Source organism: Rhinolophus sinicus, chromosome 17 (assembly GCF_057876585.1).
Source record: "Rhinolophus sinicus isolate RSI-liver-muscle chromosome 17, RSI-T2T, whole genome shotgun sequence".
Lineage (NCBI taxonomy): Eukaryota > Metazoa > Chordata > Mammalia > Chiroptera > Rhinolophidae > Rhinolophus > Rhinolophus sinicus.
In genome coordinates, this window is record NC_142517.1 from 62,497,690 (window position 1) to 62,516,894 (window position 19,205).

The 19,205-nt window shown below is 39.0% G+C and overlaps 1 protein-coding gene across 18 annotated transcripts in view; it reads right to left on the reverse strand.

Moving 5' to 3' along the window:
• The window catches only part of CD86 (CD86 molecule), an 80,561-nt gene that overhangs the window by 14,024 nt on the left and 47,332 nt on the right, over positions 1-19,205 (reverse strand). For 4 of the 18 annotated variants that reach the window (XM_074331136.2, XM_074331108.2, XM_019714046.3 and 1 more), the window contains 2 exons: positions 12,896-12,941; positions 9,894-11,206 (listed from right to left, as the gene is read on the reverse strand). In XM_074331136.2, the coding sequence (XP_074187237.1) occupies positions 12,910-12,941 (32 nt within the window). In that variant the 3' untranslated portion in view covers positions 9,894-11,206; positions 12,896-12,909. Of the gene's footprint in view, positions 1-5,246; positions 5,712-9,893; positions 11,603-12,895; positions 12,942-19,205 lie in introns of those variants that run through there. The other 14 variants (XR_012495970.2, XR_012495960.2, XM_019714047.3 and 11 more) reach the window with 5 other exon arrangements.

A 19,205-nucleotide genomic window follows, 5' to 3' on the forward strand; every position in this document is an offset into this window, starting at 1 on the left:
AAGGAATAAAACCAACTTGAGGGGGAAAAAAGGGTGGGAGGAGAGAAGGACGGGGAAAGAGAAAAATGAACAATTTATTGGCTTATGTAACTGAAGAGCCCGGGAGTACGTTTGTTTTAGGGCTGGCCAGAGGAGCCTGCCTGACGTCACCATGACCGATTCCTTGGATCTGCCTTCTTAGGACTGGCTCCATCTTAGGGTTAAACATCAATCAGACAATATGCTGAGCGACAGATTTTCTGGTTTCCTCAAAATCTACTTACTCCTTTTGACAATAGTTCCATGATTCCCGAATCAAACACCCATGCCTAAAGTCTCTCTTTCTTTAGGATAAATTATTTCTGAGCACCACCAGTTCTTCCCGACCATTCTCTTCACATGATCATTTATACCAGAGTCTTAGTGCAGGACAATTGAGGTCCACATTGCACCTCCCCATCCTGTCCCAATACAACAAAATACACTTCTGCTGCTTTCATAATTTAAAAAAATCTTCTCTAAATTCTCATACTACCTTACTTCATTATGCTTTTTCTGGGTTCTCTCTTCTCTTCTTAAAATGAGTTCTTGGGGCGGCTGGATGGCTCAATTGGTTAGAGGGCGAGCTCTGAACAACAGGGTTGCCGGTTCTATTCCCATGTGGGCTAGTGAGCTGCACCCTCCACAACTAGATTGAACATAATGAGCTGCCGCTGAGCTTCCAGAGGGACGGCCGGATGGCTCAGTTGGTCAGAGCATGAGCTCTCAACAACAAGGTTGCCGGTTCAATTCCCACGTGGGATGGTGGGCTGCGCCCCCTGCAACTAAAGATTGAAAACAACGACTGGACTTGGAGCTGAGCTGCGCTCTCCACAACTAGACTGAAGGACAACTCCCTGGAGAAACACACTGTCCCCAAATATTCCCCAATAAAATTAAAAAAAAAAAAAAAAGAGTTCTTAAACTTCTGCAAGAGGATACAGCCTTTTTTTACTTCTTCCCAAGATAATACATGTAAGCTCTTTAACACAGTTCCTGGCACATGACATGCTCAATAAATATTGGTCATGATGATGATGGCAGCGACCATGGTACAGTGTCACTTCCTTAACGTAGGTTTGGGAAGATTTCACAATTGTTTCCAATGCTTAACACCCTGATGCAAGATCTTCTTCATGGTTTACCTATATTTCCTGCTGCAAATCATTTCTAGTAAGTTCCGGATATAAGTAATTACTCAGGGAGAATGAAAATTCTTAAAATTCTCATTAATCTGCCATCTTGTTTCTTTAAGTCTTGCTACAGTATTTTTTTTTTTTTTTTTTTTCCATCCAAGGCTATTTAAACCCTGAGGACATTCACACATGTTACTATGCATGGCTGGTTTGGACACAGGAACAGATTTATTTTTAACATTAAAAAAAGCATTCCTTTTCTTTCTTTCTAGTTGATAATGAGAGTCTCAAACTCAGATTCTAAGAGAGTTCAACAAATAAATTGAAAGCTAGAGGAAAAATTACTAAATAGGTAAAAAAAGAAAAATATGAAACAATTGATTTGATTGTTTGGGTTGGCTGTTTCTTTTTTTAATGGAATGGACTTCATGTTTTTCCATCAAGGGGACACAGCTCAACTGTTCTTACAGAGGTTGTGAGGCCTGATTCCTGAGGGCAAATACTTGATGTGTGCAGTTAAAAAGTGGCAGGTGGACTGGTGGAAACAGCATATAACTAGTTTGTGCCCCAGTCAGCACGGCAAGCATACCCTGGCATGTTTTAAGCTTCAGTTATACGCTCTGGTTGCAAATATGAATTTAAGAAAGAGTTTTAATTATTTGGTAGCCAGTGATCTGGAAGCAAAGAGCCCCTGCTTCCAGCTCTGTGTCTCTGGTCTCTCCATCTGAGATTAACCTTTGCCCTAACCCCATGCTGGGTCTAAGATATAGAAAAAGATCTTTTCACCTTGGTGACTAAATCAGAGAGTGTGATGTATAATACTAGTTTCAGTCTGCCAGTTATGCCTGAATCATCTAGTCTTTTCGACATCATATTTTAGGATTTCTTTCCTCTCATTCTGAGTGCAGAGAACTCCTACCATCCATGTCTCCTAAAGCGACTCCCTTAAATTCCCATTTCTCTGTCATTTGGATCAGTTTCTGTAGTAGAGTCTACTTGGCCCAGCTCTGATGAGCCTGGGCACCAGCATCCAATCTGGAAATGTCAGGTTTCTCCTAGTTCAGCTCCTTAGAAAAGCCATACTTGGATAGTTTCCCTGCCTCTAATTTGCACACCCTTTCCCACCAACAAACCATCCTCTGCATGGCTGCCCTCTAAGACAGACATCTTTCAAAATCTTGGCTGGGAGCTCCTGGCTCATGAGAGACCCACTTTTTATCTCAGCCTGACTGCTTAGAATTTCCTGTTATATTTAGTAAAGACAGAGCTCTCTGCTACCATGACAGAGAAGTATATATTATGGAATGTCTGGAAATAATCTTGAGAAAAGGAAGATAAGGAAGGTCTTAGAAAGATAATTTTGGCCTCAGACAGAAAGGATGGAAAAGTCTCATGTGCCTAGGGTGATTGCATGAATCATTCCAGTCCCTGGGTTGAGATGTTGAGAGACTTCTTCCAGTGAAGCTGATGTAGCAGGAGTTGTAGGAGCCTTTCTGGCTTTCAGCAGGGTGTGAAGGACTTCTGGGCTGAGGGTTATATGAAAGAATCCATGCCCACCCTATTACTCCACGATGGCTTCCTGTTCTCATTCTCCCACTACTGATGCTCCCTCCCCATTCCCAGCCCCACCCTGCTGTAACAAACGAAACAATTACATGTTTGCTGAGGCTCCTCTCCTCCCCTCCCTTCTCCTCTCCTCCCATTCCCTTCCCACCCTCTTTTCTTCTCAACTGTATAATCCCCATATCTTTTGGACTGCCCTTGATCCCATTAGGTATATAGATATTAACCCTATTTTACACGTAAGGAAACTGAGAATCAGACATGTATTAAGAAATTTGCACAAGGTCACATGCCAACTATAGCCATGTCAGGTTTCTCAGACCCAAAGTCTATGCTCTTGCAGCATTATACTCTGTCGACTCCCACCTCCCAGCTCTCCCAGCTAACAGGAAGAGGAGAGGGGCACGGTGAGGTGGAAAGCACCCTGGTCTGAAGATCGGGAACCTGAGTTCTGGTCATGGCTCTCTTTGATGTTTGGTGAATCCCCGTTCTCTCTCCTCTCGTTTGCAACATAAAAGGGATGCTTTCTACATTCTACATTTCTTCCATTTCTAATAGACCGTTAGGACAATTTAGTGACTTTTTACTCAGTACTATATATATTTAGGAAACCAATGAGTTCACAGCTTTTAGTCTCAGAAACAATGACACACAACCAGATTATGGGAAGAGAAGCCTCTTTGCCACATGCCATATATGAGTAGTATTGAGGTGGCACCACTGCCAGGATGGAGAGCTACTTTCTGACATAAGTTCATATATATTTTGAGAGGATATGTTTTATAATAAAAACATGTAGAAAGTATGGAGCACTCTAATCTTGGTCAAGTTCCACTTGTTTATAAAAAGTACTTCATTGTTCTTGTGTACATATGACTAGGAAACAACATAATTGATGGCAGGAGGAGGAAGCCTAGGGTATTCAGTTTCCTCTGAAAACATCCTTAGTAGACAGCCTTGACCCAAGACACAGCCTCTATGGTTCCTCCACCTCTGTGATTCTGATTTAGACTGTATAGTTATAGAGTCCTACAAATATTGAGATGTATTTCCCTTTCCTCGTCCACTAACAAATAAACAACACAAAAAACTTACTAATCACCACAATCGAAAGTGTAGATTAATAGGAAATAATTTGAAAAGTGGGAAATCTTATGTGCTTCCTCTTCAGACGTGAAAACTACTGGTTCTGATCTCTTTCCTGTTTCCTTCATTATTGTGCCTTTCATCCTTAATACTTGTTTGCAGGAAAATATTTTCTTAAGAAATGTATAAGGAACAGAGATAACTGCCTACATAATTGGAAACATTTTGCTACATGCTGATACTTAAAGTGTAGCAAGCTTCAGATATGTTGCTATAAACGAACATTTTTCATTTTCTATTCTGCTTTTAGCTTGATACCACCCCACCCTCGTTAAGTCTTTGCTTTCTGTTTCCTATTTCTCCAGACCCTGCTTCCTAATTCCTGTGGTAACCAGTCTCCATCAGTCCCCCATGAGGGACAAGGGCTGTTTAGCTTCTTTTAAGCTCTAAAATTACCTGATTTCACAAAATAAGAGCTTTTACTTTAGTTAATAAGAATGTCTACTGAAATTGAGAGGTAGATGCAGGGCATATCTCAACCTACTGTGTAGGACCACGTACTCTATGAATTCTGTTTCCTGTTGGCTGGGAAGAGCAGGTCTGGTATGAAAACTCCAAACTAATGGGTTCTGAAGGCTGAGACGGGTGAGGGGGATGATTATCCTGGTGGCCAGAGGCAGCTTTTTTTCAGTGTCCATCCAAGTCACAGTTAAGAGTGGGAAACTAAAGTTCCAAACTGGGAGGAGAAGCTGGTTGTCAAGGCTAAATGGTGGCAAGGGCAGGAGGCAATTGGGTGGTTGAAAGCTAAGCCTGTGGGGGAGAAGTTGGCCTGTAGAGCATGACTGCCCAGACCAAGGGGTTTAGGACTAAGGCTGTGCACAACAGAAGAACACGTGCTTTCTCAGTAGCTTGGAGGTCCCCTGAGGAAACCGGGAACTGCTCTATAAATTGGCCCATGGACAGGGTCATGGTGCTTGGTGGGAAAAGAATGTGTTGGGACAGGAATGAATGATTGCTGGAAAGGGTGTTCTTTGATCACAAGGATATGGTGTCAATTGTGTGTAGCCTGGGTAGTGGTGAGATACGTGGACCAACAGAGGTATTTGAGCTGGTCTTTAACGATGAACAAGAGAGTGATATGCAGAGGGAGACAAGGAGAAATATTCCAGAATAGCATAAATTAAAAAACAAAACAGATAATATAAGCTATATTTTGGAAATGATTAGTAGATGTTTTGCCAATAAAAGAAGAGGGGAAAATAAGGTTGAAAAGAATTGAGTTCGTTTTGAGTCACACTGTTGATGACTTTGGATTTTTAGGCTAAAGGCAGTCAATGGTGGAGCTCTTGAAAAATTTGAGTAGTGAAGTTCCAGGTAAGATAGTAGATTAATACACATCTAATTCCGTTACCTCCTGAAATTCCACTAAAACTAAAGAAAAAATATTTTTTAATATTTTTAATATTTAATATTTAAATACTTCCATTTAAAGAGACAAATTTAACAAGTACAAGAATAGGAAAGGAGACAACAATTTGGGATCTGAACGGTAAATGGATGAGCAATAAATCACTTAGCAAGGCAGAACAGCCAAATCTTATCTGTCAGTTGGAAAACCCAAGAAACAACACAATATACACCCCAGAATCATCTAAAATCTCAGGAACTGGAAGGACTGGTAACCAATTGAGGGTGAAGATTGGGGTGAAAGATGAGGGCCAAAATAAAGGAGACTGAATAAAGATTGTTTGAGAAGCAGTTAGAGCTGAGCTGTCCTTTCTCACGCCACGCAGCTGGTCAACTTCCTTCTCCTGGGCAGAAGTCTGAAGTCTTGTTCTCTGGAAGAGGTGAAGCCGAGAGTGTTCACATTGAGAGACATCTCACATGTTTGGGGGTGGAGTCACCATACTGAAAACACATGGATTAAGTAAATTTATGGATACTGAATAAAGACTACAGAGACCCCACTACTACTACACACACACCCTTCTCTATTCTCATTTGGTTCCCAAAATGCTGATTGCTAGACTTCTCCCTTACAGGCAAAACTACCAGCCCAAGAGGAAAGAACTAAAGATTGTTTGCCAATATAGGCCCACCCAGACCCCTTTACAGTATAGCTAAATTTCGCAAGTCCATTTATGGACTCAGATCCTCCAAACAAATTTTTAGTTCTTCACTGTTAATTGTGAACAATCAAGGATCATCAGACCTCTGAGGAAGCCTCCAACATAGATAATATAGATGATATAGAACAAAGCAAACAAATAGGAAGAAACAACTTGGAGGCTACAGAGACAACGCAGGAAAAATAAAATTTAAACAAATAACTTATCATTAATATCTTTAGAGAGCTAAGAGGTGACATTGCAACCATTAAGAACAGGTTCCTTGGAAAAAAGAAGCATTTGGAGAACAAAAGGAGCTCTTGGAAATGAAAATATGACAGCTGAAATTCAAAAACACAACAGAAACTTTGGAAGATAAAGTTGAGGAAATCTTTAAGAATTTGAACGAAAGACAAAAAGATGGAAAAGAGGACAGAAAGATAAGAAAACAGGAATATCAGCCTAGGAGATCCAACGTTGAAATCCAATATCCTAGAATGAAAGATTAGAGAAACAGAGGGGAAAAATAATCAGTGAAACAATTCAGGGAAATTTCTCTTGAGTGAAAGATGTAAGTTTCCAGATAGAAAAGGCCACCTCAGTGCTAATCACAGTGGATGAATAGGACTTCATTACAAAATTTAAGAACAGTGAAGATAAAGAGAAGGTCCTAAAAGCTTTCATATAAAAAGATGAAGAGTCAAAACACAGATATCTCAAGAGCAACTAGAAGCTGGAGGCAATGGAAATAACTTCTAACCCAAAATTCTATACCAAACCAAATGATCGATTAAGTAGAAGAGTAGGACAAAGACATTTTCGAATATACAAAATCTCGTTAAATTTACTTCTCACATATCCTTTTTCAGAAAGCTACTGGTGCATATGTACAACCAAAGTGAGGGAGTAAGTCAAGAAAGACAAACTATGAAATGCAGGAAATAGGAGATCCAGCTTAGGGCAACTATTATCCCCCAGGCCTATGGTATAACTTGTTCAGATTGGGGCAGGTTTGAAAATTTGTGTCTAAGAACAGTGCGGGATTCTGTATTTGTATGTGTTTTTCCTCCTGGAGTGAACAGGTTGCCATGGTGAAAGACAATAGACTCTCACTTTTATTATAAGATCCCCATTCATGCTGGCATTAATTGAAAACTGATACAATAGATATGAATATGTATACACACAATATACACACACACCCTTATTATATGTAGGCATAGTGTGTCTACAGAAAGATGCATAAAAAGCTGGAGATTGGAGTTGCCTCTGTGTGGTTAGGAGCAAAGAATGTGAAGATCTTCCTTTTACTATATACCGCCTTGTTCCTTTTTTATGTTTCACACAGAATGCGGGGTAAGAAACAGCAGACTGGGGTCAGTTGGGTGGTGATTGTCATGTTCTTGGCATGAGGAAAGAAGGGGTGGATGCTAAAGTTAGAGGGATCCTTGCCTGGCCTGGTGATGACCAGATGTGGCAATATGATGGAGGTGGGCAGTAGGTGTTGAGAGTTGGAGGGCAGTAGTCAGAGATGGCTGTGCTCTCTAGCCTGTGTTAATAAATGTGAGGGCACTGAATGGATGAAATTGGCTTCATAATGGCAAAGAAAGGAGGGTGATTTGCAAAAGAACAATAAGGGGCAGGGACGGAGGGGCAGGATTTGGAGGCAGCAATTGTAGTTCACTTTCCCTCTGACCAAAAACTCATTTTCCCCGGTCACATCATGTGCGTTATCATCCACAGTGTCAGGCCTTATGAGATGATGGAATGTCTTCTGGAAAACTCCGTCGTGGGTCCTCTGGAGGGCTTGGAGGGCTGAGGTAGTACAGTGTGAGATGTGGTACAGGAATTCAATCTGCAACCAACCCAAACGCTGTCTCTTCTATGGCCAGAAAGCACGAGGCTGGGAAATAAAGGAGTGGAGGGGGACGCTTCACAAAATTTCCCCAGCTCTGCCCCTTACTAAGTTAGCGACCTTGGGTAAACTGCTTTGTGCCTAGGTTCCCTCATCAGCAAAATGGACAGCGTATCCCAATACCAACATCACAGTCAGTATGAGGATTAAATGGGATAATGAATTTAAAGGTTTAGAAGAGTCCCCAGTACAAGGTAGGTAAACACCGATAATGATACTACTATTATTAAACCTAAGGACCTCTTTTAATCATCCTTGGCTTTCTTTTCCCCAGATTTGGAACACAGAAGGTCTAGAGAAATTAATATACAAAGGAGGGATGTTTTTATCAGAGGACATATTAATGTTTCACTCAATCTTTAAACAAATAGTTTTGAGGCAGTATCTTAGGTGTCTGGGATCCATTGGTGAAGGAGGTGGACACATCCCTGCCCTCACAGAGACTGGACAGCTTTCTTTTTTTCCAGAATTCCTGTGCAAGTATTTATTTATCTTTAATTGAGATATAATTAACATATAATGTATTAATTTTAGGTTTACAACATAATGATTTGAGATATACATATATATATACATATATATGTATATATATATACTGTGAAATGATTACCACAATAAGTTTAGTTGACATCCATGACCACACATAGTTACAAATTATTTTTTCTTATAATGAGAACTTTTAAGACCCACTCTCTTAGCAATTCAAATATATACTATAGTTATATAAATTTATTCTATAATGAAGGTATTTTCAAGGAATACTTTCACATTAGTCTTTGTTCAGTGTATGCACAGGCAAGTAATTTAAAAATTACATAGTATAAAAGGTTACAAACTGAAAAGCAGTTATGCCTTCCTTAACTCCACATTTCCCAGTTGTCCTCAGAAACAATCGCTCTCACTGGATCTTTTATGCCTCACTACTGAGATAAACATAGAATTATATTAGACCCTTTTTCATACAATGGTTAGGGGAAAGGGAAGAGGAGAGGGTTTGAGATGAGTCAGAGGCTTCTAGTTAGGGTGACTGGCGAATGTGGCTACCACAGAGACGTTAAGAGGAAGAACGTTTGAGGTGTGATCACAAAATACAGTGGATGTTTAAATTAAAAAATATTATTACAGTAAAAGATACTTCGCCATTAACCCCCCTCAGAATACTCCCCCTCACTTCAAACACACTTATCCCATTTTTCTTGTTATTTTCTGAAGTGTCTTTCGTAAGTGTCTCTAGTTGTGCTGTTGTGGCTGCCTTGATGTCCTGAATGGATTCAAAACGTTTACTTTTCATGGTCATTGTGACATTGGGGAAGAGCCAGAAGTCACACGGTGCCAGATCTGGTGAATAAGGTGGATGAGGACACACCATAATGTTTTAGTTTAACAGAAATTGCTGTACCAGAAGCGATGTGTGACACAGAGTCTTTCCATTGTGATTAGCAAATAATGTGAATGCTGCTGCCAAGTGCCATCCAACAGAAAGGCAGTGATCTTCAATATGGGAGATGGCACGTTGAACTGTAGTAACAGGTAACAATGTGTGACAAGTTTCAACTTGTTTGGTGCAGTCAGTCAGGTGTGAGCTACAGTTGAGAGAAGGTGTGTTGTAAAGTGTGCCATAAATCATCCTCCATCATGACAACGTTCCGTGTCACACATCACTTGTGGTATATGGCAATTTCTGTCAAATAAAAACATTACAATGTGTCCTCATCCACCTTATTCACTGGAACTGGCACTGTGTGACTTCTGGCTCTTCTCCAAAATCAAAATAATTCAGGATATTGAGGCAGCCATGACAGCACAACTAAAGACACTCATGAAAGAGGATTTCCAGAACTGCTTCAGAAAGTGGCAAGAAGGATGGGATAAGTGTATTTGAAGTGAGAGGGAATATTTTGAGGGGGATTATGGCAATGTGCCTTTTTCTGTAATAATTTTTTTTATTTAAACATTTACCATGTTGTTTGATCACACCTCGTACATTAGGAAGACACACCTCGTACATCAGGCTATCAAGGTTGAGTAGTACTGCTGAAGTAAAAGCAGAAAATGTAGACTTTGAAATCAATTTGACAATTTATTGAGAATTACTTGGTACAAAATATGTTAGGAACTAACAAGATGCTTAGAATCTAAAGAAGGCAGGGGATGGGTAGAACACACAACTGGTAATGTTACAAGGACGAGCATGGCTAGCACAGCTGTCTATAGCCCTCTATGGCCTACAGAATTATTACTATAGCTTGGCCTCCCAAAGTTCTCTTTAGGTTTGGGCTAAGGCTGCTCCATCCCTCAGTGATGCTGCCTTAAAGCGAGGGGCTCCTAACTCATTTCCCCTGGGCTAGTATATTCTTCTCCTGCACCCAGTTTTCCAGTCATTGAGAATGATGGGCATAGACAATCCTCAGACGCAAACTCACTAACATTGTTCTGGGCCAGCCGATATCTCCTTAGAGCACCTGCAGGTTAAATCAGCCTCTGGATGATTTACATCCTGGTCTTCCTAATTTCACTCCAGCTCTTTATCTCTCGGCCATTAATTGAAAGAGTCCTAAGCCTCCTTCCGTTCATCCCATTATCAAGATGATGGCTTGCTCTCCCAAGCTTTGCTTCCAGCCAGGTAAGATGTCACAGCATCCTGGGTATCATCACAACCCCTCACCAACCACCCAGGACACTATTATCCGTTTTATGTCCATTTGGACAGATTGTCCATCTGTTGCTTGTCCCAAGGCGTGTTGAAGGACTGGACGGACTGGACATGCACGTACATTTCTGTTGGTCAAGATCTTTCTTTCTTTCTTTGTTTTCTCTTTTGAATATTGTGATCTCTCCGTTGGTTCTTGCACAGTTGTCCCAGGTCATTGTCTCCGTCAGTTTTTTTTTTAAAGAAGAGAAGTAGGGCTCACGATGCACAATCCAGTGCTCTCTGCTAAGGCTTATCAATAGTGTGTTAGGTACACAGGTCTTCCTCAGTATCAGCAACAACCCATACAGAAATGGCTCCAGGGTCTAGAGCTGGTTCCAGCTCCGTCTCTCCTAGTCTCCCAAATTTTGAGCTCGTCTGTTCATTGTCATCAGCACACTAGGCCACTGCTATCCTTACTGACTGACCCTCACAGAAGGACAAGGAGTCCTTAGCAGATGGATTTGTCTCAGGGCATAGTAATTATATTATTATAGTGATGTGTATTTACATTATTATAGTCAAATATATTTCAAAATGTTAATATTAACCCTATAAAGCCGTAAAGTTTGTAGCTCCCACTCAGACTGAAGAGGTAGGTGGTCAATCACAGGTGTGCAAGATGGACTGAGGCACTCACTATCTTAGAATTCACGGTGGATAAAAGTCACTGTTCCTGGAAATGGGAGTTCTACAGAAAACATAATTTATAAAATTAAGAAAAGAGGCCAAATCTGAAACAGGAGGTGTTAGTCCTAAACATTATTCCTGAGCTCGGAGCCAGTCAGGTGGGCTTGGCCCACAAATTCTGAAATTAAAAGAAGCAGTTAAAACCTACTCCTGACGGAGCAGAGCTGGCATTCTAGGGAGGCATCTTGGAGTCCCCACTATTATTAATAGTAATATTTTGTTTAGAGACACAATGAAAAGTTCAGCCAAAAACTTGAAAACATCAAAAATGGATATAATCCAATGGACTTTAGTCTTTAGTTAAAAATGTTTAGCACTTTTGTCACCTGAGACTGTCTTCGAAATGTTATCAACACATTGAGTTTCATCAGATCTTTCAGGTACATGGTTTTCTACTCTAAAAAAAAAAAAAAAAAAAAAAAAAAAAAAATAGAAAAGAGAATTGGGTGAGATTTCACAGTAGAGTCACTTTCTTTTTCTAGATTTCGATGGCAGGGCAGAATATAAGGGGCCATAGCAACAAGGGGAAGCAAACTATGAAGAGAGAGGTGGAGAAGTGTCATCCATGCTTCCTTTAATGACTACCCTCTATTTTTCTCTAGGCCTGCCCCTGCTGTGTGCTGAGTCCCTGCTGCCTTCCCTCTGCAGGCATTTCTGCACCATTTCTGACCTGAGACTGACAGGGCAGGCCAGACCTCAGCTTCCAGGCGCACCTTCCAAGATCCCTAGACTCACAGTGGCTAGTGTATCCAGATAAGTGCTTGGCACTCTGGGGTCTTAACTGTGTCTCTGTGACGACGCTCTTCACTGAGGGTTGTTTGACCCCATGACAATGCAGCCAGAACCCTGATATTCTTGATAAGCCCAGTTTCTCAGAGGAAAATGGAGGTACGAACAATCTGATCACATCATGTTGTAAAAGGACTGATCACCAGGAATCTTTGTGCATTCCTTTATGCACACATTCATTCTTCCAACAAATATTTATTGAGCACTTACTTACTACATTCCAGGCACTGTGCTGAGTGCTGGCAGCCCAATGATGAGCTTAACTATATGATCCCTGCCCTCTATAGAGTTTAATTTAGTTCAGTTTATAGAGTTTAATATGCTATTTACACAAATATGTAAACATACTTGGTATTATGAAGAAAAATGACAGGGATTCACATGACACTATACTAGGCTAACATAATCTAGTTTGGGAAGAAATTTTTAAAAAGTGCTCCTTGAGCCAAGACTTGAAGAATGAGGTAAAGAAGTGGCAGAAGAACATTTCAATCAGAGGACACAGCAGATGCAAAGACACAGAGGCTAGAGGGAACACGTTATCACTCCTCACTTATTCATTTATTCATTCCACATATGTAGGATATCCACTAGTAGGAACTGTGCTAGGGACTGGGGCTACCATGTTGAATAAGATGCACCACATCAGACCACTGTGGTATTGATTTTTTACTTGACTATGACTGAACTTGTCATGCCCCTTGAGCACTGTGCATGGGACACCCTGCCATCCATTTACAGCTAGGACATTTTTCTCTAGGTCCTATCTAGTCTCACTTTCTCTCCCTCTCCATCAGTTCATTTGCTGAGGTCTCAGTATGTCTCAGACTTAAGCCTAATCAAGTTACAGACCCTCTGGGAAGCAGACCACTTTCAACAATATTGTAGGGTAAGGACTCACCTTTGCTTGGCCTGTTAGTTCTCTTCCCCCTCCGTTTCGATGACTTCTGAAAGAGACCAAAACAACCTCAGAAAATGTATTGCCCATTTATACTAAAAGAAGGAAAGCTTGAAAAGGCTGCACAGTTTTAGGACTCAGAGAAAAATCATTGCAACCTTATATGTGGAATAGATGGTTACTTGACGCAATTTCAGGCAGTGAGAAGGAGAACCTTGCATCCAAAAAGCAAATGCCTTCCTTTGCTCACTGTGCCCAAACTTCTAATGTTGGAAAGAGGTTTTTCACTTACAGCTCTACTCTTTGCTAAAATAAAAACGCTACTGGGACAGGTAACACATTTGGTTTTAGCAATCATTTAGTGATCGGAAAAGAGTTTCCAATTCTTTTCTGAAAGCAAGGTTTAGGAGGAAAAGGAAATCTTGAAGATATTGACACCACAATGGGTTATCTAGCTGGCACTACCAAATACTACATACACAGTGTCATGTGGATGGGCCCAAGTAGCTGGCTAGACTTCTCAAAGCCTGAGTTGCTAGTGGTATGGGCTAGCTACTGATGCAACCTGGGGTGTAAATTCCTCTAGGTTGACTGTTGTGACAGTGCTATTGCCCCATTCAGAGCCTTACAGCAGGAGTTGTTAACCTGGGTGTCCATGGAGGAATTTCAGGACCATTGGAATCTTCTCAACAACATTCCTGATGGTTTTGAACATTTCCTGAACATCATTGGTAGTTCATGTGTGTGCGTGCATATGTGTTTAAAAAATAATCAGCTTTATTGAGATATAAATAATATATAATAAAATCCAATCATTTTCCATATAGATTTTGATGAGTTTAACAAATATATGCAGTCATGTAACTACCAAGACACAGAACATTTATATAAGCCCCAAAAGTTCCCTGCCCCTTTCCAATCAATTCCTTTGCTCCAGCCAATCCCTTGGTAACAACTGATCTGCTTAATGTCACAATAGTTTTGCTTTTTCTAGAATTTCATATAAGTAGGATCATTATAATGCATAATCTTTTTGTGCCCTGGCATTTTCACTCAGCATAATGCTATTGAAATTCATCCACACTGTGGCTTTTTACCACTCGTCCATTCCTTTCTATAGCTTCGCAGTATTTTATTTTATGAATATACCACCATTCATTATCCATTCACCAATTGATAAAAATTCAGGATGCCAGCTTTTCAGTATTATAAAGAAGGCTGCTATGGACATTTGGGTGTGTGCCTTTGTGTAGATATATGGTTTTTATTTCTCATGGGTCAATATCTAGGATTGCTAGGTTGTATAACAGTGCATGAGAATTTTAGTTGTTTCACATCCTCTCCAGAACTTGGTATTTATTAGTCCTTTTAATTTTAGCCATGTTAGTGAGTGTGTAGTGGTATCTCATTATAGCTTTAATTTGTATATCCCTAATAATTAGTGCTGTTGCGACTGTATAACTGCTTATTGGTCATTTATATTGCTTATTCTAAGTATCTGTTCAAGTTTGCTCCCTGCCTTTTGTTAAGTGGATTGTCTTCTTATTACTGAGTAGTAATATATAATTATATATTCTGGATATAAGTCCTTTATCAGATACACATTTTTGCAACATTTTCTCCCAGACTGCAGCTTGACTTTTCATTTTCTTAACAAAGTCACAAGGCAAACATTTTTAATGTTGATGAATTTCAGTTTATCAATTTTATATTTTAATGATATGGTTTGTGCTTACTGTGTCCTATCTAAGATTTGGCTAAGGTAAGATTACAGAGATTTTCTCCTATGTTTTTTTTTCAAAAGTCTTTTAAATTTAGCTCTTATATTTAGATATACGATCCACTTCAAGTTATTTTTTGGGTGTCTAGGTTCATACTTTTTTGTGTGTCTATCTGACTGTCTTAAAACCATCTACTGCAAAGACTATCCTTTCTGCCTGGAATTACCTTGGCACATTTGTCAAAATCAGTTGACCATGTAAGTTTATTTATTTATTTATTTATTTTTTAGTATTTTATTTATTTATTTATTTATTTATTTATTTTTTTAAGGAGGAAGCAGCTCACAGTGGCCCATGTCGGGGTCAAACCAGCAACCTTGGTGTTATTAGCACCACGCTCTAACCAACTGAGCCATCCGGTTACCCCAATGAGTTTATTTTTTTGACTCTCCATTTTGTTCAGTTGATTGATTATCAGCTGCTTTTGATGATTCTGGGGTATAAACTGTGTTGTTTCTTGGGTTTTCCAACTGACAGATAAGATTTGGCTGTCACGCCTTGCTATTTATCACTCATCCATCTATCTACTTTTCAGATTCCAAACTGTTGTCTCCTTTGTTACTCTTGCACTTGCTTACTATAACTGTATAGAAAATCTTGAAATTAGGTAGTTTAAGTCCTCCATCTTTGTTCTTATTTTTCAGAATTGTTTTGGCAATTGTAGGTCTTTTACATTTCCACATAACTTTTAGAATTAGCTTTTTAATTTTCATGGAACAGCCTGCCAGGATTTTGATCCATAAATAAATCTAGGGAAAACTGGTATTTCAATATCTAGTCTTCTGATCCATGAACATGGAATATAACTTCATTTATTCAGGTCACTTTAATTTCTGTTAAGCAGTAATGTTTTGCAGCTTTAGTATACAACTCTTATGTTTGTTTTTAAAAATGTATTCCCAAGCTTTTAGTAATATTTGATGATACTGTAAATGGTATTTAAATTTTTTGCAGGATCTAATTTTTTGTTGTCAGTATATAGACATACAATTCATTTTGATTTTGTGTATTAACCTCGTATGCTGTTACTTTGCTGCACTTAATTAGTTCTAATAGCTTTTAATAGATTTCTTAGGCTTTTCTATAAACATGATCATATTATTTCCAAAAAAAGAGAGTTTTGCGTCTTCCTTTTCAATATGTATGCCTTTTATTTCTTTTTCTAGACTTATTGCACTGGCTAGGACCTCTAGTACAATATTTAAGAAAAATAGTGAGAGTGACATCCTTGCTTTATTCCTGATCTTAGGGGGAAAGCAATAAGTCTTTTATCACTAATGTGATGCTAACTGAAAAAGCACAGTAGATGTCTTTTGTCAGGTTGAGGAAGTTCCTTTGTATTCCTACTATTATAAGAGTTTTTCCTTCTTTTTTAAAATTATGAATGGGCATTAATTTTGCCAAATGCCTTTTCTGTATCCTTTGACATGATCACATGATTTTTCTTTTTAGTCTGTCAATATGGTGAATTCTAATGCTTGGTTTTTATATGTTGAACCTACTTCATATTCCTGGAATAAACCCCACTTTATCATGACATATCATACTTTTAATATATTGCTAGATTTTGGTTGCTAATTTTGTTAAGAATTGTGGCTTCTATGTTCATAAAGGATGTGTGTAGTTTTCTTTTCTTGTAATTTTTTTTCTAGTTTTGGTATCAGGGCTCCCCCTACCTTCAGAGCAGCCTGGATACTGCTTTAGGCAGTAAATTGGGGGCAATCACAGGGCTCACTTCATCATTTTTCTTCTCTCAGGGACTACGGTTTTCTGCAGCCTATCGTCCAATGTCTGAAAACAATTGTTTTATGTAGTTTGTCTGATTTCTATTGTTTATGGCAGAAGTGCAATTCCTGTAGCAGTTAATCCTTCATGTGAGGAAGGAGAAGTCTCTGTCTACTAAAAAGAGCTTTAATTATTAGAAAAGTCTCTTATTTCCTTACACTTTCTTATAAACTTCATCCATTGAGACATCCTTTGGGGCCACAGTTAAATATGATCTTTGTACCCTATGGCAGCTCTTCAAATATATGAAGGCAGTACTTGTGTCCTCTCCAAGGTATTTTTCTGGCTAAGTTTCCTTGGTTACTTGACCTATTTCTTATTTGACTGTGCTTCCAGAAATAATAAATCTGGTCAGGTTCTATTTTTGCCAATCTTCCTCTTAAAAATAATGGTACTTATAGTTAAATAGAGTATTTCAGATGTCTGCAGACCAACACAGAATAATTAAATCATCCTTTTATAGCCATGACAAAATCATCACCAATAAAAAACAAAAACAAAACAAACAAACAAAAAAACTTTTATGTTAAAGTAAAAGCAGACAATAAAAACACAGGTTCTAAACTTTTTTGTTTGTTTGTTTGTTTATTTTTTTGGGTCTAAACTTTTGGATTCAATTACAAACTTATCATTTTGAAGGGCAGGTGTGATGATATCACCAACTTTCAGTTTTTAAGCCCTGTGAAGGTTTCTATTTAAATGGTGGTGGAAATGATTTATTTGAGAAAAGACACTTGCCCTTTAAGAAGTCATTCCTGAAAGAGCTGAGACTCTTTCAGGTTTGGTGGAGGGAGGCAAGTTGTAAAAACTGTTGGTTGCTAAGGCAGTATTACATACAGATTTCAGTCACACAAGACCCAAAAGAGGAAGTAAAACTTCAGGAGGAGCTATTTTAGTCTATCTCCCCAATGGGTAAGCTGACAGGGTAGCTTCTGATTAGGAAAATACAGTAATTCAAGGTTACAGTTTCTCATGCCCTATCTGCCTTATTTGAGAAAACAAAAAGAGAGAAGAGAGATTAGAAACCAGCTAGAGTAACCATGGCATTTCCCTTTTATTAATTTAACAGCCTAAACAGGGTAAATATGTATGGTTGAGGCAAAAAAACCCCACTATAATTACTGAACAAATGCTGGAAAGGATTATTGACACCAAGTTAGTTTGAGAACCATCTCCTCTGAGAAAAAGATTAATATTGGATTAGGAGGAAGCTCCATTTTTGGAGAAATTCCTACTTGTTATCAGTAAGCTTGTGTTTCTGTAGATAGATCCTGACTGCTTCCATGTCTGTCTATTGGCAGAATTTAGTTCCTTGCGGTTGTAGGACTGAGATCCCCATTTCCTTGTTGGCTCTTAGTCTTTTATCATTAATATGATGCTAACTGAAAAAGTTTAGTAGATGTCTTTTATCAGGTTGAGGAAGTTCCTTTGTATTCCTACTATTATGAGAGTTTTTCCTTCTTTTTTAAAATTATGAATGGGCATTAATTTTGCCAAGTGCTTTTTCAGTATCCTTTGACATGATCACATGGTTTTTCTTTTTAGTCTGTCAATATGGTGAATTCTAATGCTTGGTTTTTATATGTTGAACCTACTTCATATTCCTGGAATAAACCCCACTTTATCATGACATATCATACTTTTAATATATTGCTAGAATTTAGTTGCTAATTTTGTTAAGAATTGTGGCTTCTATGTTCATAAAGGATGTGTGTAGTTTTCTCAGCTTCAAGAGGCTGCTTACATTTCTTGACTGATGGCCCCCTCCTCCATCTTCAAAGCCCACAATGGTGGATTGAGCCTGTCACAAGCTTTGGATCTCTCCTTCTTCCATCTCACCTTTCTAACCAAGGTGGGGAAAGTTCTCTGACTCATGTGATTCGATTGGGTCTACCTGGACAATCCAGGGTAATGTCATCATCTTAAGGTCAGTACCTTAATCACATATGTAAAGTCCCTTTTGCTATGTAAGATACATATTATAGATTCTGGGGTGTAAGAGATGGACACCTTGTGGGGGGCATTATTCTGTTTATCATATAGCCAATGCCAGAGGTAGTCACTGGCAAAGCAAATTCAGACATTGCTGAAGTTATAGAACCCAAACTTACAAATATATCATATCCACATGTCATAGTTATTTGGTATATTTTCTTTGCTCCAGTGATATCAAGGCTCTTCTCTTTGACCAAACTCATTGGCACAGGTGACTGTCTGACCAAACAACTTTTTCCTACCAGTATTCTTTATCACATTCTTGGGGGTCATACGTGTGCTGTGCTGTTCTGCCTTTTACCACTCATAGCTCAATCTGACCATCTCATATATACACACATAGCTTCTTACACCCCCTTCCAACTTCTCTCATGTGTACACATACATCCTCCTCTTTAACTCCCTTATCTAGTCTCCTGAATTTCTCTGATTGCCTATTGAGGAAAGAAACATTCTTACTCTCTTTCTCTTCATCCCTTCTTCTTTGTTTCATTTGTAAGCTAACCATTCCAGTGTAAAAGCAAATTTAGGGGACAGCTTATTCTCAAGCTGAAGGTTGCTTCTACACATTTAGCCAATTTTAAGGGCCATAAGATAGAAAGAAAGAGAAGCTCAAAACTCTCACCTTGAAAAGTCAAAGCCTGGACAAGTCTAGTACATCAGTGCATCTGATCCTGTGCTCTGAAGTTTACACTTTCTTCCTAGAAATTTCTCAGCACACCCCTTACTTTGGCAGTGTGAACTGCTCTGTC